Below are 23546 nucleotides of genomic sequence, written 5' to 3'. Positions count from 1 at the left end.
TAGAGATATAACAGAGCTGAATGTGCTGGCGCAGCTGTCATGTGTATAGATGTACACTGGCTATAACAGCTATAACAGAGTCTACAGTAGAAGTCTCATATTTTTCCAGTCAGTGGCTATACAGCTCTTTATAGTTGTGTGGGTAAGTGCTTTGCCTCTGATACAGAAGGTCATGGGTTTGAATCCCAGCAGACACATCTCTCCCTCTCCTGAGGATGGCAATACAGATGACTATGCCTGGGATTTGTCGGATTTGAATCTCTTAAATAGGTGTGCAAGTTGTGACACAGGCAGGGCATCTATAAAGTATTAAGGGCGCTGCTGGGAGGTGAGAGAAGTCCGCCGCCATCCTGCATGTCGTTACAGTTTGTGGCAGTCGCTACACTGGCCAAAGAGCCTCCTCGCTGTTGGCACAGCCTGGCCGCCTGGCGTCCTGTGCGGCCGCACAGCTTGCACACCCCAAAGGCTGGCCCTGACTCAGGGAATAGTTGCTGCATGGTGGTATATGCTGGCGCTCTGCTGCTCTAATGTGCTCTATTCTGTGCAGGTTGAGGAGCGCTATCTCTTCACCCTCTAAGGGCAATAGTTCTACTGTGACAGGCGCAGCACTATGAAGTGCCTTTTGCACTGTGGCATTAGAAGAATTTTGATATCTCTGACTTTTTAGTCTAACCAGACTGTCTATTACTCTGTAATTCCTCTAGCGCCGTTCTATGGAAGCAGTAGGTTTGAAGAGCACACCAAATGATTGAAATGACTTCATTATTAACTTCAACTTTTCTTCATATATAACACTGCCGCCTCCGCAGCAGATAGTCCATGTACAAAACACATGTTGAATAAAGTATCATAAAATGGCGGTATGCATAAGATGGTGGTTCAACTGTTCAATCTTGTCATTCAACATAAAATGGTAGATATATTTCTCTCTTGAGTACCTGTGTTCTCACTTTAAGTTATTTAAGCACTTTATGATCTCTCTGAGAGGTATATCTGAGGTTAACCATTAGTTCACTTGCTCTACTTGGTTTGCAGTTTGCTCTATACTATTGCTTATGATCTGGTATGAGCAGTTCACATTTGTATGCAATTTGTTCGGATTGTATGATTGCATGGCTCAGTAGTTCATTTGTATGGTGGAACTGTAAGTAAACATACATATAACCAGTTCAGTATACAGTTCTAATCACTATATTAACAGTAGGAACATTATATAACTGTTTTAAATACATATTTTGACCCCTTGCTTCCAAAAAACACAGCTCTTAGTGGAGTGTGTGTCTGTTCAGCTGCAGCTCCTGCTAGGGGAATTTCCCTCACAAGCTGTGTGTGAGGCTGGCTGTAATTGGTCAAAACTCCTGCTGTGTGTGTGGCTGGCTGTGATTGGTCAAGACTCCTGTCCAGTAACAACAGTTTAACTCTATGCTTTCTGTTGTTTCTGCTATGTCATTGAGCTTACCTTACATTATATAATGAATCTTAAAGGCATACTATCTTTTCTGCTTCTGTGAACACAAAATATAACTATTACATGACATCCAAACATGAAGTCACTGTAAATAACTCTGCTTTTGTTTTTAACACATAAACATAGGAACTGTATTAAGGTTATTGGCAGGTCTTAGCTTTATAAACATATAAGCCGTATTAGCAACCTAGGACAGGTCTTAGCTGGCCAGCTACAGAAACAGAGATGGATCGCCAGATATCTATGAACCTGCTCTAATACTGAGCTTCCTCACTTACTGTTTTCAGTAGGTCCATGTTCCCTTCTGTATTTTTTGTGACCAAAAACAGGAAAAAAATCTTAGTTGAAGGAAGAAAACCTTACCTTGTTAGTTTAAACAAGATGGATTGAATTTGATAGCATACTTAATTAAAAGCTATACAAAGCTAACATCAGTAGCTCAATTATTTACTTGGGATACCTGGCAGTAGTTTGGGGTGAGATACCTTCCATTGTGTTTAGCAATGTCACCCATTATACGCAATGCCTTGTCTTTCTTTTTTCGGATTAGCAGCCATCGAGGAGACTCAGGGATGAACCTGTAAATATATCACATAGGCCATGGTTATATTTGAGTTTTAAATTCTAGATGATATATCAGATTGCATTCAAATGTAGGAATATTTCCGCTGAAAACTTTTCAGAGGTGTTTTCCCAGAAAATACATTGATCAGCTATAATCAGGATTGGTGAAAAATATATCATACCAATGCTGGAACCCCCATAGTCATTTAAAGGGGGGTCCCAAATCCTTATCACACAACCATGGTGAGGAGGAGCTTGAATGGAAAAATGGTTGAGTTTGTACCACTCCATTTGATAGCTAAGGGGGTGATGGGTACTATCTCTCCTTGGGGAGAGAGCACATTGGTTGGCATGAGGAGACATATAGGCCATACATGCTCCTCTGGAATTCTGGGAATAAAGGGATGCAAATGATCTTTTAACAAGCTCTGCCTCTAATGCCACCAGATGAAAGGCAGCTATCCTATAAGTCAATGTTCAACCCTTTAAATAGGCCTTGAGACATGACTTGGATATTAAATAAGCCAGTACCTCCTCTGCAGACAGCTGTTCCAGGGTAATTGCCCCTCATCAGTGCAGAGCAGAGAGTACTGGTTTAACTGGGCTGATGGAAACTTGGAACCCTTATTGTAGTGTTAGGTGGGGATCCCAGTGGTGGGGCCTGCAAAGGTCATACGTTCATCACCTATCATGTGAATAGGTGATAAAGTTTAAAAACACCTTTAAATGTAACAGTAATCTTGTGGGTACTGCAGACAGACTGAATAACCTCCCTCCACTACACATCTTATTCAAACAGCTGCAGGAGAACACAAGAACAAGGGGGCATAAGTACCATCTGTTGACTTAAATGCATAAGGTAAAGAGACATGTCATAGCAGCAGATGTTTTACAGTTGCCCTTTTCTTTACTTCTAGTTTACATACTAGCATTGTTTTTTACAATGTAGTTTAAAGAGAAATAATTGAATCCTTCCTTTCGTTTCTGAGAAAGGATCACTGCTGCAGATTGATAGTAAATGTTACAGTCTAAACAATCTAGCCACAAGCTTTACTGACTAATTATTAAAAACAATCTAATGAGAATTGATGTCAGGAGTTTACAGTGTACAGTGTAAAATGTTTTCTCTGAAGCTTTTAACGGGGTGTTTTAGATTATGTTCTGCAGAAGCAAAAACTATAAACGAAGTATGGTTATTATAGAGGCAGTAATTAAAAGCCATCTTTTAAAATATTTTTTTTTTTTTTTTTTTGCCTTCCTTTTTCACTGCAGGAGTGAGAGACTGCCTAGTATTATCACATTTTGGGAAGGAGGTTAACTAGGAGTGGACATTTTTTTTTTGTGTTGGTTTTGTTTGTTTTGTCGACGAGCTGGACTGATAACGGAGAAGCACCATCTGGATCAGAAGAAAAGGAGAGAGGGCAAACTGGGCGGGTTCTTTTATTATTTATTTCTTATTTTTATTTATTTATTATTTATTTATTCATTTTTTTTTTTTTTTTTTTTTTTTTTTTTTTTTTTTGGTGAACCCATGGTACTTTTTGACTGTCTTGTTTATTTTTATTTGATTGTCCCTATCTCTATCTTCTTTGATTGCCAATTTTGATTTTGGTATAGCTTGGGGGTACTGTGCCGTAATTATGCCACCCAAAGCATATAACAGAAAATCAGTGGGTACATCCTCGCCGGGAGGAGGAAAAGGAAACAATACGATGACAGGTCTAGAAAAATTCCTCAAATCCCCCCCAAAGAATAGAGGTACACTTCGGGGAAATAAGGAAAGTCAGAGAGAAGGTGGTGACGCACAGATCTCGGACAAAGGAGCGGGGGTGGATAGGGGGGCAGAAAGTGGAGAGGGGATGGAAGAAAGAATAAATTCAGTGGACAGGAAACTGGCTGAAATATTGGGGGCAGTAAAACAGTCCAATCACAGTCTAGAGGAATTGACCTTAAAGATAGCATCAGCACAGGTGGACCTCTCTCTTATTAAAGAAGAGATGAATAAAGTTAGGGAAAAGGTGAAAGAGTTGCAGATCTCCACAGGTGGAATGAAAAAGGATATGGAAGGAATAAAGAAAAGAGTTGAAGGTATAGATGGGGAAAAGAAAATCTTGGTAGATAGAATAACTGCAATGGAGGATATGTCACGTAGGACGAACATTAGATTAGTGGGATTCCCAGAGGGTGTGGAAGGAGAGGATGCGACGGGATTCGTTCAGCAGTGGCTTCAAGATAATTTTGATAAAGAGATTCTCTCTCCATGGTTTCTAGTGGATAGAGCACATAGGATACCGGGGAAACCGCCTCCGAAAGGGAGCCCGCCTAGGGCTATCTTAGCCAGAATATCATGTTCCAAGGATAGAGATGCAATAATGAGGTCCAAAAGGAAGATGCAAACTATAGAGTATAATGGAACAAATATAGAGCTATATCCAGATTACTCCAGGGCAACACAGATAAAAAGGCGTGAGTTTAAAGAAGTAAAAAAACGGTTAGCAGCTGCACAGATACAATATTCATTGATATACCCTACTAAGCTGCGTGTAATATATCGTGAACAAGTTAGCTTTTTTGGCTCCCCAGAGGAGGCGGTGGAATGGCTGGATGCCAAGGGAATAGGATTATGAATTAAAGTGAAACACACGAGGGGGGGGAGGTGAGGGGGGAGGGAAGGGGTTTAGTGTAAGAGGTGGGGGGGATCTTCGATCTCGCCAATCAGTTGGGGGAGGAGGGGGGGGACATGGGAGGGGGTGGTGGGTGGGTGATGCGTGGGATGGTTGTCTTGGTGGGTCTAGATGGGGGAGGAGAGGAAAATATGATATTGCAGGTGGGAGGCACACATGAGTAGGATTTTGACATGGAATGTACGAGGTCTGGGAGATAGGGTTAAGAGGGTTATGGTTTTTGACTTGGTCACTAGACATCTCCCGGCAATCGTGGGATTATTGGAGACACACAACACAAAGGATAAGACAAACTTATTTATGAAGAAATGGGCGAAGTACCAGTATCATTCATGTTTTTCTACCTACTCATGTGGAGTTAGTGTATATGTCCATCATAAAGTAGACTTCCTCCCACTTGATCAGAAGATAGATGACAGGGGTAAATATGTTTTTTTACATTGCCAGTGGAATGGGATAGTCTGCATCTTGGCTTTTGTGTATATACCACCGCCATTCTCCGTATGTGTAATTCACCGTTTGGTGGAATTTGCCGACTCTCGAAGTAAATGCCCCATACTTATTATGGGAGATTTTAATAATGTCATGAATAGGAGGCTGGATAGATACTCTGTGCTATCAAATGATAAATATGATACAAGTCAACCAACACTTCTTAAACGAATATCTGAGGAACTGTTATTAATAGATGTGTGGAGGTATCTTTACGAAGACAAACGAGTGTACTCATGTTTCAGCCGCGGGAGTAAAATAATGTCAAGAATAGACATGGCATTAGCCAGCCCGGAACTGGTAGAGCAGATAGAAAGAATGAGGTATGAGACTAATAGCATCTCCGACCACTCGCCAATGACCCTGGCATTGAAAATGAATGCAGGGTTAAAAAGTCGAGAGTTCCGGTTAAATCCGCACTGGCTGAATCTGCTAGACAAAGATGAAAGTATTACGGAAGACATCTCTGAGTATTGGAAAATTAATTTAGGATCTACACAAATAGGGTATGTATGGGATGCATTTAAAGCATACCTACGGGGCATTCTTGTCGGCAGAATCAAGGGGTTAAAAAGGGAATTTGCTAAAAAGGAGAAAGAGTTGGAAGAGAATATAAAGGATATAGAGGAGACACTCCTGGTAAAAAACCTCCCCGAAATTGTGGGCCAGTTAGAAGAGGCTAAAACCTTATTAAAAGATTACCTGGTGGATAAGGCACAACAAAAAGTGTTTTTTGAGGGGGCACGATATTTCAGGGAGTCGGGAAAACCCGGGAGATTGTTGTCCTCGCTTATACAGAACCAAAAGGGGGGCTGTAGAATCAAGAGTGTTGAGAGGAGAGATGGGGGGATGACATCCAACTTGGGAGAAATGGAGAAGGAATTCGTTAATTATTATAAGGACCTCTACTCCTCGGAGGGAGTGGGGGGGCCCGGAGATATAGAATTGTTTCTGGAGGGAGTAGCGCTCCCGAGACTCTCCGGGGAGGAGAGTGAATTGTTGAATGGCCCTATTAAATTGGAGGAACTATGGGAAACTTTGAAATCTATACAGGGGAATACTAGTCCCGGGTTGGATGGCCTCCCCTTTGAGATATATAGAAGATATGGAAAGGTTATCCTCCCAGTCCTCTTGCAGGTTCTCAATGAGTCAATGGATAGGGGTGAACTCCCGGCCTCTCTATCGGAGGCTGTAATAACCCTGATAGGGAAGAAGGGGAAGGATGAGAGTAAGGTGGAGTCGTATCGCCCCATCTCTCTTCTCAACACTGACTTTAAAATATGTGCTAAATTGCTGGCAAACCGTTTGAAAAGAGTTATAGAAAAAATAATACACCCAGATCAATCGGGGTTTGTGCCAAAACGTCAGGCCCAAACAAATATTCGCAGGACCCTGCTGAACATTCAGATGAGCGAGGAGGGTGCCCACTCCATCCTGTCTCTGGACGCGGAGAAAGCGTTTGACAGGGTGGAGTGGGCCTATCTCTGGAAGATAATGCACGAATTGAACCTAGGGGAAAAATTTATTAGGTGGGTACAGGTGCTTTATCGTCATTCGAAAGTCAGGGTGAAAATAAATGGTCAGATATCTGATTCGATAATGCTACAGAGGGGAACTAGACAGGGGTGCCCACTTTCCCCATTATTGTTTGCCATATTTGTTGAACCACTGGCGTGTAAGATGAGAGCAGATGACAGAATTAGGGGATTTGGGGGAAGGGGTGTATCAGATAAAATATGCTTATATGCGGACGATATTTTGTTTTTTTTGGAAGGAGATGTGTTGATAGTCCCATATCTGATGGGGATAGTAGAACAGTTTGGACAGATTTCTGGTTTTAGGGTCAACTGGACAAAGTCTGTCCTGCTCCCAATCGGATATGAAATAATGCAGAAAGATTTAAACATCAAAATTCTGAAACCCACAGAAACATTTGATTATCTCGGAATAAAAATCAGTTCCAGGATCCAGGAGTATATAGAATTTAATATCACCCCACTGATTAAAAAGGTTAAAAATAAAATAAGCACTTGGCAAAGGTTATTGATTCGTCAGGCTGATCGAATTGCTATTGTTAAGATGGTTTTGTTACCACAGATTCTATATGTGCTCTCCTCTTGCCCTGTATGGATAGACGATCGTTTTTTTAATGCATTGGAGGGATTGATAAATGATCTCATATGGGGGAGAAAAAGGGTAAGGTTGAAACAAAAATATTTGTGGTTAGATGAAGAAGATGGTGGTTTGTCCGTTCCATGCTTCCGTGGCTACTATTATGCTTCCCAGCTGCAATGGCTAATGACGGAAGATGACAGACTGCGATGTTTTCTGCTGGATAAGAGTGAAGGTACACAGTATAACATGGTTAGTGTTTTAGAAACAGGGATGTTAAAAATAAAGGGCAGGAGGTGCCCAATTAGTAAAATGATATACTTAATATGGGTTAAAGTTAAGAAATTACTGGGTATAAATCACTCATCAAGGATTACCCCTATATGGGGAAATATACACTTAGTTGAGTTTCAGAGGTTAGATGATTATTTATTTTGGGAAAGAAACGGTATAAAGTTTATTTCACAGATTGAGGTGGAAGGAAAGATGAAGACACTAGAAGAAATTGGGCCTAGTATAGAGGTAGACACCCTTACACGATTTAGATATTATCGATTAAAACATGCATTTGAGTTAACTAAAAATAAAAAATATTTAAGCACAAAATATTCAGAATTTATAGAATTCTGTTATTATCGTAATGGGACTAAAATATCAATTTCACAGATATATAAAAAAATTAAGAGGGGGTTAGGTGGGGTGGTTAAATTTAAAAGTGAGAGTAAATGGGCACAGGAAGTGGAGTCTGATACTTTGGACTGGGGTTTTATTTATAAAAGTATAAAGAGGTGCACAATATCGAGTAATTTCCGGTTGATACAGTTTTTTATCCTCCATCGAACCTATATAACTCCCTGGGTGGTGAGCAGGATGTATAAAACAAACGACTCTAGATGTTGGAAGTGTAGAATGTACAATGCAGATTTCATTCATGTGATCTGGCACTGTCCTCGAATGCAGGTTTACTGGGCCCAGGTATTCCAGGAGCTCACTGGGGTAACTGGGTGCAGTGTGCCATTGGAGATCTCGATAGCGGTGCTGGGCTACATTAAGGAAGTTGGTTTGGATAGAAAAAGTGAAAGTAAATGGGAAAAGGGTCTAATGCTGGCGCGGGTTGTTGTGGCCAGGGAGTGGGGGGCGGATAAACCACCAAATATTGAAGAGTGGAAGAAGTTATGTGAGAGGGTGCAGAGATATGAATATGCCTGTAGGAAAATGAAATAGGAAAATTGACTGTATGAAAGGCAGGAAGAGTTTAAAAATTGGAAAACCCAAATCCCCGATATGGGATCATGAAATCAAACTCTCTATAGAAACCACCAAGACAACCAGGGGAGGGGGGGGGAGGGGGGGGGGAGGGATAGGTTGGGGTTATAGATGTTTTGTATATGAAATGAGAACTGTGTACTAAATGCGTGAGCATTTTTTCTTGCTTTTTTGCTCCACTATTGATTATCCTGTTCATGTTCACTTGTATTTTTATATGTTGAAAATAAAAAACAAAATGTTTAATATAAAAAAAAAAAAAAAATAGTCAGTAAAATGTTCAAATTAAAACACCTATTGGAAACATTAGGTATAGTTTTTAATAGGATAACTACAGTAGCTGAACATGCAAGCGCAAGATAAAATCAGAAGGTAATGATGTGTATGGACGTTAAACTTGAATTTGAAACACGTTGGATATTGCTTATCCTACATTGTAATATAAAACTTGGAGATTTGGGGCAATTGAAACCACAAGAGACATGGCATATTACTGTCTTTATGAAATAATCTACTGGTAGCCGAGTGGCCATGGGCAGCCCATGTGCCCCTCCCTACTTTCGCTAACCTCTACGTGGGCTGGTGGGAAAAGGAGGTGGTCTTTGGTGAAGATTTTGAGGAATGGTCATCATGTATCCAGCTTTGGCTGCGATACATAAATTACATATTAAAGGGGTTGTCTGGGTTCAGAGCTGAACCCAGACATACCCATAATTTCACCCAGGCAGCCCCCCCTGACATGAGCATCAGAGCAGTTCATGCTCCGATGCTCTTCCTTGCCCTGGGCAGGATCACGCAGGGCAAGGGCTCTTTTTTTTACGGCGGAGGCTTCTACCCAGCAGTGTGTTCGGTTACCTCACCGGCTCTGCTGGGCGGGCTTTAGCGCTGCCCTAGCCATTTTACAGGGCACTGCTGGACAGAAGCTTCCGCCTGGCAGCCTGAAAGAGAGCCTGGTAGGTCACCGGAACTCCACATAATACCTTTGCACTAGGCGATTCAGCACAGAGCAAAGGAAAGCATCGGAGCATGAACTGCTCCAATGCTTTTGTCAGGGGGGCTGCCTGGGTGAAATTCTGGGCATGTCCAGGTTCAGCTCTGAACCCAGACAACCCCTTTAATCCTGTGGAATGGAAGTACAACACAGTTTAAAACGTTTCTAAACAAGCTGAATATAAATACTTCGGGCCTGTATGTTACATCCACCTTCAATCAATGGGAAATGTCATTCCTACATCTGTCCATTTGGAAGTATAAGAATGGAAGATTAAGTACAAGGATGTTTCGCAAGCCCACAGGAACTAACAGCTTGTTACAATGGCATTGCTGGCATACTGTCACGCCCTGCCCTGTGGGTGTTCTGAGATGATCTGTCAGAGTTGCTGCACGTGACTCGGTCTGACAGTTTATTTTGTTTTGGGTTTGAACAGAATCCCACCTTCTATCAGGTGTGGTTTGTTTGGTCATTGGGGAGGCTATTTATTCCTCCCTCTCCCTATAGCCTTTGTGGGTTATACTTCTTCCTTGTTTGTGTGCTGGAAGTTTTGGTGGATCATCATGCTCCAACTCATCTAAAGATAAGTCCTTTTCCCTTTTCCTTTCTGTGTCTGTTTCTTCTACTTAGGCCCCTAGAGTGACGCTAGCTCCTTCGGTGGTTGAAGGAGCTGGTAGTCTCTTTCCCTTTTCCCTACTGCTGTGGGTTTGGTCCAGTGTGTTTCAGCTTAGGTACGTGGGCATGTGCATATCTACCTTTGAGATATGCACATGGGCATAGCATCTTAGGGAAAGTCTTTTAGGGATTGCTAGGAGGTGACCCCTTTGTTCCCTAGCTTTTGGGGCCTAGTCAGTTGTTTTGTTTGCTTTGCCGTTTCCTGTTTCCTTCCCTTATCTTACCTACCATGACATTATAACTTGCCCTACCGAAATTATTTGCAAAAATGGAGACTATTGATGCTTTGGTTGATCGCATGCAGGGATTGTCTTTGGATGTAGCTGACCTCAGCAATTCGGTTGCACAGTGTCAGAGTACTTTGGCGTCTGGTGTTTCCGGAGGAAACCAGGTCTGCCTGGAACCTAAGGTCCCTCTCCCTGATAGGTTTTCCGGGGGAAGTCCTGTAAATTGTATTTTAGTCTGCGTCAGATTTCATCTAGAGACAAAAACCAGAGAGTTGGGATTATTATTTCTCTGTTAAAAGGTGATGCTCAGTTCTGGGCTTTTTCTCTGCCAACCGGTTCTCAGTCCCTCCGGTCGGTGGATGAATTTTTCGGAGCCCTGGGTCTGATTTATGATGACCCTGACCGGGTCTCTATGGCTGAAATCTCAGTTGCGCAGCTTGTGCCAGGGAGAACGTACTACTGAGTCGTATTGTGCTGAATTTAGAAGATGGGAAGCTGACTCAGAGTGGAATGTTCCTGCACGCCGTAGTCAGTTCTGTCAGGGGCTATCTGAGAGATTAAAAGATGCTCTTGCATTTCATGAAAAACCTGATTCCTTGGAGGTGGCCATGTCTTTGGCAGTACGGATTGATAGGCATCTTGCTCTGGTAATAGGAATTTTAGGAAGCTGAATAGACCGTGTTTCTTCTGTGGTAAAGAAGGTAATTTCATTAATGTGTGCCCTTTTATTAAACCTCAAAGTGGTAATGAAAAACAAATAGGGGATCCCTTCAAAGAAAAAAAAAACTCCCTTGGTAGTGTGAATGGGGAGTTAGAGCAGGCATATTTGTATTCTACCTGCAGTACCCGATTCCTCCTGCCAGCCATGGTGGCGCTAGACTCTGGAAATTTTGAGTTAAAGGTTTTTGTTGACTGTGGCGCAGGGGTTAATCTTATTGATTTTCAGTTTATTCAGAATCATGGTTTTAAAACTACCGCATTAAGCAAAGAGATACCTGTGCTTGTTATAGATTCCGCCCCCCTCTCGCAAAGATGTCTAGCTCATATTGTTCAGGATATTCATTTGAAGGTGGGTGATTCTCATGTTAAGTTCATTTCTTGTTTTATTATGAAAGGTTTGGCCGCTCCGATGGTTCTGGGTTTACCATGGTTGATAAAACATAACCCTACCATTGGCTGGCAAACAAGACAAATCAGGAAATGGAGTGAATTTTGTATGGACAACTTTCTTAGTGCCTCTATTTTGGGGGTGGTCACTAAGGTGTTGCCTCAGTTTCTTTCCGATTTTTCGGACGTATTCTCAGAGGGCCGAGCCAGGAGTTGCCCCCTCACCGGGAAAATGATTGTCCGGTTAATCTTGTCCCCGGAGAAAAATTGCCAAAATCTCGGTTATATAATCTTTCTCAACCCGAAAGAGAAGCTATGCAGGAGTACATTGCCGAGAGTTTGGCAAAAGGGACATATTAGACCATCTAAGTCTCCTATGGCCGCTGGCTTCTTTTTCGTAAAGAAGAAGGACAGATCCCTTAGACCATGCCTAGATTTCTGGGAACTCACAGTCCGTGATCCTTATTCCCTTCCCTTGATTCTGGATCTTTTTGACTAGCTTGTTGGTGCTAAGGTGTTTTCTAAGTTGGATTTAAGAGGAGCTTATAATCTGATCAGAATCAGGGAAGAAGATGAGTGGAAAACGGCCTTAAATATCCCCGAGGGTCACTTCGAGAACCTAGTCATGCCTTTTGGTTTAACTAATGCTCCAGCAGTCTTTCAGCACTTTATCATTGACATTTTTCATAATTTGATGGGGAGGTTCGTGGTTATTTACCTCGATGACATACTAATTTACTCTCCCAATATGAAGACTCATCAGGATAATATAAGACAAGTGTTAATGATCCTTCGGGAGAATAAATTGTATGCTAAGTTGGAAAAAATGGGTGTTTGCTGTTCAGGAGCTGCCGTTTTTGGGGTACCTGCTTTCTGCCTCCGGTTTTCGTATGGATATCAAAAAGGGCCGTGCGGTACTGGAAGAATGGGATCGGACGGAGAATCAGAAAGCCCTGATGCAGTTTTTAGGATTTATTAATTACTACAGAAAGTTCATCCTGAATTATTCCACCATTGTCAAACCTTTGACAGATATAACTACGAAGGGCACTGACTTCTCTGTCTGGTCGCATGAGGCATTACAGGCTTTTTCTGTTATTAAGAAATGTTTTGCTTCTGCGCCCATTATGATGCAACCCGATGTGTCTCAACCCTTCATTGTGGAGGTTGACGCGTCAGAAGTGGGAGTCGGAGCAGTCTTGTCGCAGGGTCCCTCTCCTAGCAAATGGCGCCTGTGTGCTTTTTTCTCCAAGAAACTCTCGGCCGCCGAGAAAAATTATGATGTTGGGAATAGAGAGTTGTTGGCCATCAAATTGGCCTTTGAAGAGTGGCACCATTGGCTAGAAGGGGCTACCGATCCGATTACGATATTTACTGACCATAAGAATCTGGCCTACCTGCAATCTGCAAAGCATTTAAATCCTAGGCAGGCTAGATGGTCATTGTTTTTTACCAGGTTCAATTTTGTGGTCACTGTCACGAACTATGGATCCGATCGCTCCAGATTCCACAGCTGTGACGTAGTGGTCTGTGACGGAGTCTGCGCACACACAGAGACCTCACGTGACCGGGGTATTACCATCCGGCTAACACCCCCACTACACTTCAGTAACTGCCACCACGTGGGTTCCCGGTCCACGAGCCGACTATCCGGGTCATTCACTATCACACAGATTAGTGGATGATCCGGATATCACTTACTGACCAACCGCAGTCAATCACCCCCAGCTACAATTCCTGAATGCAATTTAACTAACTACCCGGTAACGTCTCTTCAAAGGCAAGGTACGTTGTTCAGCAGCTTAGAATATGGAAGACTTGGCTATTTAGATTTTATAATCTTTAATAAGAGGTAAGAAGCAGTGCATACAAGTCTAATGAAAATGACTATAAATCTACAGAATAATAATAACAATATAAATAATCACGACAGTTCAAATGAAAGGGAAAAAGATGAAAGAATACTTAGTTTCTCTGGAGGGTTTCAGATGGTCGTTCATATGTCCTTTTTGAATCCTTGCAAACCCCTTTTCAGTATGTATCAGGGGAGACCCTCAAAGTTCTCCTGATACAGGGATATTCCGTCAATGTCCAATTAAGTGTCTGGTGATGTTCCATGGGTCTCTCTCCTCTGTCCTTGTGCACAGATTTTTATGAACTCTCCCATGGGAAGGAGACTTACTCCTGTCAGCCAATGGCAGCAGAGTGACTGGGAAGCCTAGGGATTGGCCCCCAAGTGTTTTATGACCCCATCAAAGTTCAGTTCCTACAATGAGGATTATACTTAAGCCCGTATCTCCTTGATACATCGGCATATTTGTGATCCTTATTTATTTACCTACAGAATGAGACCACACACGGTAATGCTGGGACCTGTAGTTCTTCTACCACCCATAGGTCAGCTACGGAATCACATCCTCTAGTCATATTTGATACCCAATTAACCACAATACTCTGTAGAGCCTGGATCTGGTGTCAGAAAGGGCATAAGTTGATTCATAAATGAAATATGAAAGTGGACTGGTTTTATGCCCAGAGCTAATTAAGGGCTATTAGCTCTCCTCAAACCAGACCTGGAAATTAATGACGTCACGCTCCAGCCAGGCTTGACAGCGAGCTGATCTTATCTTATAAGACAGGATGAGCTGGGCCTGGTATAGCCTTTATGACCTTTTATAGCTGGCCTTACAGAGTAGTGGTAATAAAAGTGTCCATCTATATCATAGGTGACCCAGGCTTCAGGAAGATGAGAGTTCACTGTTTTTTTTTACATATGCCAGAAGCATATAAGATGGCTACCCAGAGGAATTATGTATGTATGCCGGCACAGTCATCTATCACCCTGGGATTAAAAACGTCAAAGCGGATGCGTTGTCACGTAGCTTTCTGGGGGGGGTGATTTTGGATGATGGGGTGGTGGTTTCCGCTCTTTACCCCGAGCTGAAGACGGAAGAGTTGGGGGCTCAAGAGGAGGCTCCTGATTCTTGTCCTCCAGGGAAGTTGTTTGTTGCTTCTGAACTGCAATACAAAGTGTTCAAGGAGCATCATGATACTGTCCTCATGGAAGTAGATTCACTGTAGATCTTATTTCCAGGAGATTCTGGTGGCCTGGGTTGCGTAAAAGTGTTGAGAGTTATGTAGCAGCTTATAAACCTGTGCACGCGCGAAGGTAGCGCACACTCGGCCATCAGGATCCCTTCTTCCTTTGTCCATCCCATCTCGTCCTTGGACGCATTTGTCCATGGACTTCATTACTGATTTGCTGAGTTCCTCTCGGAAAACTGTGATTTTGGTGGTAGTGAACCGCTTCAGCAAGATGGCTCACTTTGTACCATTATCAAGTTTGCCCAATGCGAAAACTCTCGCTCAGGTTTTCATTGATAACATTGTGAAATTACATGGCATTCCCTCTGATGTGGTGTCTGATAGGGGGACGCAATTTGTTTCCAGGTTTTGGAAGGCGTTTTGTTTGTGTCTGGGTATTCAGTTGTCTTTCTCTTCGGCTTTCCATCCTCAGTCGAATGGTCAAACTGAGTGCACTAACCAAAACCCAGAGACCTATTTGAGATGTTTTGTCGCTGAGAATCAGGATGAGTGGTCCTCGTTCTTGCCTTTAGCTGAGTTTGCCTTGAACAACAGTAGGCAGGAGTCAACTGATAAGTCACCATGTTTTGGCGCATATGGTTTTCCACCTCAGTTTGGTACTTTCTCTGGGACCGAGTCTTCTGGGATACCAGAAGAGGAGAGATTCTCTTCCTCTTTGTCATCTATCTGGCGGAAGATTCAAGTTAATTTGAATAAAATGGGTGAAAGATATAAACGGATGGCTGACAACAGACTTATGACTGGTCCGGACCTTTGTGTGATTTGGTGTGGTTGTCCACTAAAAACATTAAACTGAAGGTACCCTCTTGGAAATTGGGTCCAAGATTTATTGTCCCTTACAAAATCTCAGCCATAGTCAATCCGGTGGTGTTTCGTCTGGAACTTCCGCAGGCCTGGAAGATCCATAATGTGTTTCACAGGTCCTTGTTGAAGAAATATGTGGAACCTGCGGAACCATCTCCTTTGCCTCCTCCTCCTGTTTTGGTTGATGGTAATCTGGAGTTTCAGATCTCCAGAATTCTCAACTCACATGTTCTTCGGGATTCCCTTCAGTACCTGGTGCATTCGAGGGGATACGGTCCAGAGGAAAGAATGTGGGTTCCGGCTACCGATGTTAACACTAGCTGCCTTGTTAATGCCTTTCACAGGGCACAACCGGATAAAGTTGGGCCTGGCTGTCCGGAGGTCACCCGTAGAGGGGGGGGTAATGTCACGCCCTGCCCTGTGGGTGTTCTGAGACGATCTGTCAGAGTTGCTGCACGTGACTCGGTCTGACAGTTTATTTTGTTTTGGGTTTGAACAGAATCCCACCTCCTATCAGTTGTGGTTTGTTTGGTCATTGGGGGGGCTATTTATTCCTCTCCCTATAGCCTTTGCGGGTTATACTCCTTCCTAATTTGTGTGCTGGAAGTTTTGGTGAATCGTCTGCTCCAACTCATCTAAAGATAAGTCCTTTTCCCTTTTCTCTTCTGTGTCTGTTTTTACTAGGCCCCTAGAGTGACGCTAGCTCTTTTGGTGGTTGAAGGAGCTGGTAGTCTCTTTCCCTTTTCCCTACTGCTGAGGGTTTGTTCCAGTGTATTTCAGCTTAGGTACGTGGGCATGTGCATATCTACCTTTGAGATATGCACATGGGCATAGAAGCGTAGGGAAAAGTCTTTTAGGGATTGCTAGGAGGTGACCCCTTTGTTCCCTAGCTTTTGGGGCCTAGTCAGTTGTTTTGTTTACTTTGCCGTTTCCTGTTTCCTTCCCTTATCTTACCTACCGTGACATGTACCTTACTCAAAGGGATCCTAAAGGGACAGTACCTCAGGGCTTAAAGGAAGTACTCTGAAACCCTAGACTTCAAACAAGTAGCCGATGACCTCCGGCTGAGGTTCCGACAAGGGGGCATCCTGACCAGGTTCTCAATAGAACTTACCCCACACTCACTGTAGCGATCAAATCTCTCCTGACTCCTAAAAAAATGACTGAGGATGGAGAATGCCTTAGAATTATAGGCACATATGATGCTGGCTACAATGAAATAAAAAATATCCTCAAGAGACAATGGCAGATCCTTCAAACAAACCTAGAAATAGGCAATCTAATAAGTGAAGTCCCCCTCATCACATATAGGAGGGGTAGGAACCTGAGCGACCGGTTGGTCCACAGCTTCCTGAAAAAACTGTAATCCGGCACATGGTTGCCTTTATCCACTACAGGAACTTACAGGTGTAGTGAATGTTTGGCTTGCAATGGTAATAGTGTGGGTAAAACCTACAAAATCTACTCAGAAGCTATACCACATTAGAAATTTTATCACAGGCAAGACTACGGGGGGTCATCTACCTCGCTAGGGGGTCATCTACCTCGCTACCTGCGCTTGTGGTTAGACGCAAAGTGGGAGAACATCTCAATGATATCCGCAACAACAAGGATACTCCCAATAGCGAGACACGTTGGAGAATCACACATGGGCAACACGAGTGTCCTCAAATTCTAAGGAATTGAACGCCAGCAGCAGTCACCTAGGGGCAGCGATTTGGACATCATTCTCCTAAGAAAAGAAATGGAGTGGATATTCCAATGGAGTGGATATATCTGAATACAGAGAAACCTAAGGGCCTCAATGAGAGAAGCAGCACCCCTTTTTTATTCATTTTGAATTTAATCAAACAATTTTTTGTTTTATTTTATACAGTCCTAGTCAGGCAGTACTATGTTTAGCTGAGCACATGGCTTCAGTTATACTTTGCATAAAATGCCCATTAGATGTAAAACATTTAAAACAGCCAATATTGAAAAAAAGATTTTTTAAATATCTCCCAGACATTGTCTGAAATAAGCAGTTCCCAAATAACCTCAGAAGTCAATGCAACCTTTTGGGGAGATGGATCAAGCCTGGAGACTGTTTGAGAATTTTCTTAATCTCACAAAGGATGAAAGAAATGCTAACAAAATTACAAGTGTTATTCTCAGAAGCTGTGGGCGTTGGGTGCCAACACTAAGCCTTGGTCAGAGTATTTAGATGTAGAACTAGGTCAACAACCTGAATCTTTACCCTGGGTGAAGGACAGCTTAGCTACATATCTAGTTACTATAGTGGTTAAAGATGTTTATCCTTGGTTATATTATACTTCCTTTTTGTATTTTTTCTCTGTTTTTCCAGTATTCCCACACCAAGTTTTCTTCTCCATTATCACTAATTCCCTTTTCTTGCTGTTGTTTGATCTCTTAAGGCTCATGCACATAAACGTCTGCTGGCCATTCCGTGCATTGGGGACCTCAATTTTTTTTGCAGTTCGGAGGCACAGAGAAAAACCCCATGGAAGCTTCAATGGGGTTCCATGGCTCTGTTCCGCACTGCACCTTCCAGATTGCGAATCCATTCGAGAGAATATGTCCGCATCCACGATATTGTGTTCACACAACTGGTGCCTGTATATTGTGGACCCGCTGTTTTCGGTCTGCAATATGGACACGGCCAGGCAACTGTCATGTGCCTGAGTCCTTAACCCGTTGTTTATGATATTATGAAAACTGGGGGACATTTCAGCTTTAGGAATTGTTCTGTCCTTCTCTTTCAATGTGAGATGTTTGCACCTACTGTATGTATATGCAATGCTTTGCAACTTTGAACTTTCTTTTGCCATTTTATGTGATCCTGAGAGAGGCTTATGCTTCTTTTCTTTGATACTGCCTCTTGCAAAATAAAGAAAAGATATATTAAAATTATTTTGTACTTTTGTCTGTGTGCTTTAGTATGCGTGTCTTTTATGTAAACTCAGAGAAGTCCCTTGGATCATGAATGCACTTGTTATTTACTGCATATGAAAACCAAAAAGACATGGGTCATACACAACTTTGATTTTAAAAAAATGATTGCACAATGCCAAGCATTTTATGGTCAAATAAAGCAAATTTACTGATTTCACAGACTATATTGCAGTAAATATGATGAGACTGCATCGATAGTTCTGAGTGTATTAAATATCAGTATAAGTGCTTACCAGTAGTAAAGGAGGAAGAGGAAGTTTGGTAGTGAAATGGCCAGCTGAATGCCTTGCCATGTAGAAATCAAGTAGGCAATGCCAGGAATGATCATTACCCCCAAAGTGAAAAACATCTGAACCACAATACCAACGATTCGTCTCTGTTTTGATCCCACCAGCTCTGTTACTGTGAAAAAAAAGACAACATATATGAACCAATTATAAAGTGTAACATTTGGCAGCATCTTCCCTACCTCCTATAATAATATCCTAATGTCCTTTTTATACTTCAAAAAAACTGTTTGGGGTCCTCTACTTTTATACAGTAAATGTGCAGTCTTCAATGAGGTGAAATGCGAGGTTTCATCACATGCTATAACATTAATGATAACATGCACACTACAATTCTTCAGAAAATATATATGGCTATAAATGACTAATAGGAAGGCTGTAGTAGGTAATAGCAATAGCTAATGGAGGATAGAATACACATACATATATATTGTTCAGTCATTTGTTTTCTGCTGCACATTTACAGTTATGTTAGAGAATGCTGTTTTTTTACACCAATATTTTATTTGTTTTCATTGATTTCAATAGGAAACATAAGAGAATGTATGTGACAACATTTTACAGCCAGAGGACCACATTTGCTATTGTGGTTGCATCTGAATTCTGGTGTAATTTGCATTAACATTTAGTGCTTTTTTTTGCACAATTTGGCTAATCTAAGTTTTTACATATTCATGAAGGAGGGACCTCCTATTTTCCTGGATCATCTTTGAGATGTTTCTACACCTTGATTGGAGCCCACATTTGATAAATAAGGTCTATATAAGGTCTAACAGCTGACAATGCATATCAGAGCAAAAATCAAACCCTGATGAGGAAAGAACTGCCTGTAAAGCTCAGTGACAGGATTGTGTGGAGGCATTGATCTGGAGAAGGTAAGAAAAAATATTTCTGCTGCACTAAAAGCTCCCAAGAGTACAGTGATCTCCATAATTCTAAAATGGGAGAAGTTTGGAATAACCAGAACTCTTTCTAGAGCTGACAACCCCAGCAAATTAAGTCATTGGAAGAAAAGGACCTTGTTAAGAGAGGTGACCATACTGAGCTCCAAGCATCCCATGTGCAAACGTCCATAAGGGCTCATGCACACGACCTTTGGCTGTTTTGCAGTCTGTAAATTGCGTATGTGCAAAACACAGATACTGGCCTTGTACGTTTCTACATTTTGCAGAATGGAATGGCCTGCCCCTAATAGAACAATCTTATCCTTGTCTTTAATCCAGACAATAATAGAACATGTTCTATTATTTTGCAGCACAGCTATGCAGACACAGATTTTCATTGTTTTTTTGTGGCCCAATTAAAGTTAGTGGTATACAGGCCGCAAAAAAAACAGTCTGGACAGGGCCAACGTTGGGGGTCCAGGCAAAATAGGCAATCATCCAGGGGCCCATCCCCAAAGCTTTAGCACTGCTGTTCATGTGCTTGTCCATGGAAGTTGGATAGCAGTTGAAAAGCAGTGACGGGAGGTGGAAACTGTGAGCAGATAGCAGTGTGAACACACAGCTTCTATAGCCCTCAGCTCAGACACTTTTCAGGCTCACCCTCTGTTGCCTGCACATACTGTTCCTGACTTCCTGTACCCTGGAGTGCTGGCTTTGGCTCCCTCCTGCTCACCAGTCTCTTATTCCTTCAGGATGGTGTCCGGCTCCTGCTGCGTTGACCTGGTGCATTCAGCAATAATTGGCTGCAGCATAGCTTCGGTCAGGGAAGGCAAAAAGAGTGTGACCAGCACTACATTACTGTATGCATGTGCTGCTTTGCAGTTTTAACAGAGCACAACAAGACTGTATTAAATACATTGAAAACTGCTTCTCACCGCCTTAGGGACATGATAAATAGTTGTGAGCAGCAGCGGTCCTATTCTTTAGGAGACCTGATAACCCCCTGCATCACACACAGCCTGTTACTGCTGAAGCCAGTCATTGGCTGCAGTGGAGCATGAGACCATGCAAATGCAGCACCAAAAGAAAACAGCCAGGGACATGGACACAGTGGAAGCAGCAAGGACGACCTGGAGCAGCGGGGAGCTGGTAAGTATGAATTTTCCATTCATGGAGGCAGGCTGCAGGCACTTGGAAAAACTGCAGTATAACCTTTAAGGCTCTGTGCTGTAATAGTACATCATGGTGATTTTGCACGCTCAGGAGCTGGATCTGCGCCATTTCTTGCCGGTGCCAGCTGTATTATACAGCAGGAACCTGTCTCTCACTGGCAGGATCAGATATAACTCACAGCCCTGTAGTTTAACCCCTCGGGTGCCACAGAGGTCAAAAGTTCCTGCAGAAACTGAGCAATAAGGAGATTCTGATCTTGTTAAAAATTGCTGTTTCTAATCCTGGTTTGCACAAAAATAACGATTCTTTGAAAGTGACCATAAAAATAATGGTCATATGAAGTCATATACACAGGTGGAACACATTGTAAACTGACTGAAATTCATGTTGAAGGTCATTAACTATATGGAAAAAAAAAACAACTCACCAACAAATAAAGAAACACATCTGAGCTTGTACGATGCTGCTACAGTGGTGGTTGTGCTTGCACTTTATAGGTAAAAACACCAAAGTGCGCTCCTATGGTCCCGGCCACCAGAGAGGCTGGTGCTTTTTCCTATAGTGTGCAAGCATGACCACCACTGATGGATTGCAGGGTAGTCTGTAACCATGGAAACGAGCAGTATATAATGTGATGGAAAAACTAATCCAGCCAGCAAAGGAGGCAATATGGACAATCACAATACATTTGTAAGTGGCTTGTATTAACATTCTCTACATGATAAATGCAACTTACTGAACAACACCTTTAAAGGAAACTGCTCATAATGAAAAAGCTGTGTAATCTGCCAGCAGCATGTTATAGAGCAGGAGTAGCTGAACAGATTGATACATAGTTCTGATGGAAAAGATTCAGTAAAATGTGTAATTATTTCATTAGAATTTCTGTTCTTTCTGACCTCAGAAGCCATGTGGGCATCTTTTCAGTGACTGATAGCCTTCCCTGTTTAAGTGTATATAGCTAGATAACTGTCAATCATTGCTAAAATGCCCCACTTCTATACTGAGCTAAAAAAAGAGCAGAGATTTTAATAAATGACACACTTTATTTAATATTTTCCCCAAAAAAGTATATACATCTGCTCAGCTCCTTCTGCTCAATAACGTGCTGCCTGCAGATTGCACTGCATTTTCATGGTGACAGGTCATCTTTAGAGACCTAAGTCACACAACAAAAATATGCAGTAGAACCAGGCCTCAAAACCCGGTTGAGAAGAGATTGATGCACATCTGAAAATAAAACACAACAAAGATACAGAATAGCCCCACATGCCTCAGGTCTTATTTCTGCTGATCTATCTTATGTGTCTTAAATCAGACGCTGACATGGATACCCTGCTCATTAATGAACAATGGCATCAGACATTCACAGCAAAGAACTCTCATAAAATGTACATGCTTTAGACTTCCCACAAGGTGTTAATGAGGTGTTAATAACTTTGTGTCTACTTGTGTCTAATTATATAGCTCACGGTGTACAAAGAGCCACATGCTTGCACAATTTGGTGCTCATGCCTTAAGGTTGTCAGATGGTGGTCTAAGATCTACCACCTCACTCAAATTGTTACAGGCTATAACGTGAATAGAGGTTCCCCCTAGCTAAGCTAGAGTAAAATTATTTGATCTATTTTTTTGAAAGCGAAACAAACTAAAGATGAGCGAACCAGTACCAAACTGGGTGCGAACTTTGCTATTTTTCGGATGGGATACAAACCCAAATCTTTTCAGGTTCTTTTTGGACGAATTCACCAAAATGGCATGTAGCGCCATATTAGCACAAATTTGGGTGGGGAAAAAGTGTGCTGTTCTTTTCAAATTGAATTCCTGCACTGTATTATTATATCTTCTTTCACTATGTTGTTACCAATGTATTGTTCTCTGCTGCCATCTGCTGGCCGGAATTCGTATGCTGCACGCCTTGTTTCTTGTCTATAAAGTTTTTCTCGGATGGGCGTGTTTTTAGCAGCCTTGGTCCTTGTCACTTCCTGTAGCCATTTTCAGTGCTGCACTCCTTGTGACTGGAGACTCACATCTTGGCTTGTGAAGGCATCAGTTTTGACCAGCAGTTGCCTCAGCAGTTAGCCTCAGGAAAGACATCCACATCACAGCATCTACTGCATTCCTGTACTGCATCACTGTATGTCACTGCTCTGGATCAAATAAACCCACGTTTGATTGCATCCTCATGTCTACGTCTGGATCCATCTAACCTGAGCATCTGCCGGTCCGGTCTGCTCCACTGCTTGGATACGAAGGTAGGACAGTCACAGGGTCATTATCAGTTACACCTTCATTCGCCTTCATGTGGGGACAGAACAAAAAGCACTAGGGAGGAAGAAGGGTTTTCACATGATCCTGAGAGAAAGTAGAGGTGGGCTTGCCCTGATTTGCCCCCACGCTGACAGTTCACATGAGCCATTCAGTGCTGCAGAAGGCAGGGAGGTGCCCTAGCAGAACATCATTCTGTGCTGGACTGTGAATAAGGGTGGTTGGGTCTTACACTGTCTTCCAGGAAAACGATCTTAGGGAGTCAGGGATAGTCAAACAAGCTTGTATTCTACTGCCAGGGACAGGGAAAGGAAAAGCTAGAATTACAAAGAAGAATTGTGTGTGTGTAGAATAGGGAGGCAGGGAAGTTTTCAGCCAGGGGTTGAGAAGTGAGGAGCTAAGGCTAGCCTGTACCTCCTAGCAGAACTGCTACCTACCAGGACAGCCCTTGATTTCCCCCCCCCCCCCATTTTCACAGATATCCTTT

At 42.4% G+C, this 23546-nt stretch overlaps 1 protein-coding gene across 4 annotated transcripts in view; it reads right to left on the bottom strand.

The window, feature by feature from the left end:
- The window catches only part of SLC22A3 (solute carrier family 22 member 3), a 330912-nt gene that overhangs the window by 143980 nt on the left and 163386 nt on the right, over positions 1-23546 (bottom strand). For 3 of the 4 annotated variants that reach the window (XM_044290225.1, XM_044290223.1, XM_044290226.1), the window contains 2 exons: positions 18681-18849; positions 1920-2046 (listed from right to left, as the gene is read on the bottom strand). In XM_044290225.1, the coding sequence (XP_044146160.1) occupies positions 1920-2046; positions 18681-18849 (296 nt within the window). The remainder of the gene's footprint in view (positions 1-1919; positions 2047-18680; positions 18850-23546) is intronic. The other variant, XM_044290224.1, reaches the window with a different exon arrangement.

This window comes from Bufo gargarizans, chromosome 4, assembly GCF_014858855.1.
Source record: "Bufo gargarizans isolate SCDJY-AF-19 chromosome 4, ASM1485885v1, whole genome shotgun sequence".
Classification (NCBI taxonomy): Eukaryota; Metazoa; Chordata; class Amphibia; order Anura; family Bufonidae; genus Bufo; species Bufo gargarizans.
The sequence above is the reverse complement of the archived record's forward strand: the minus strand, read 5'-3'. Positions and strand labels throughout refer to the sequence as shown.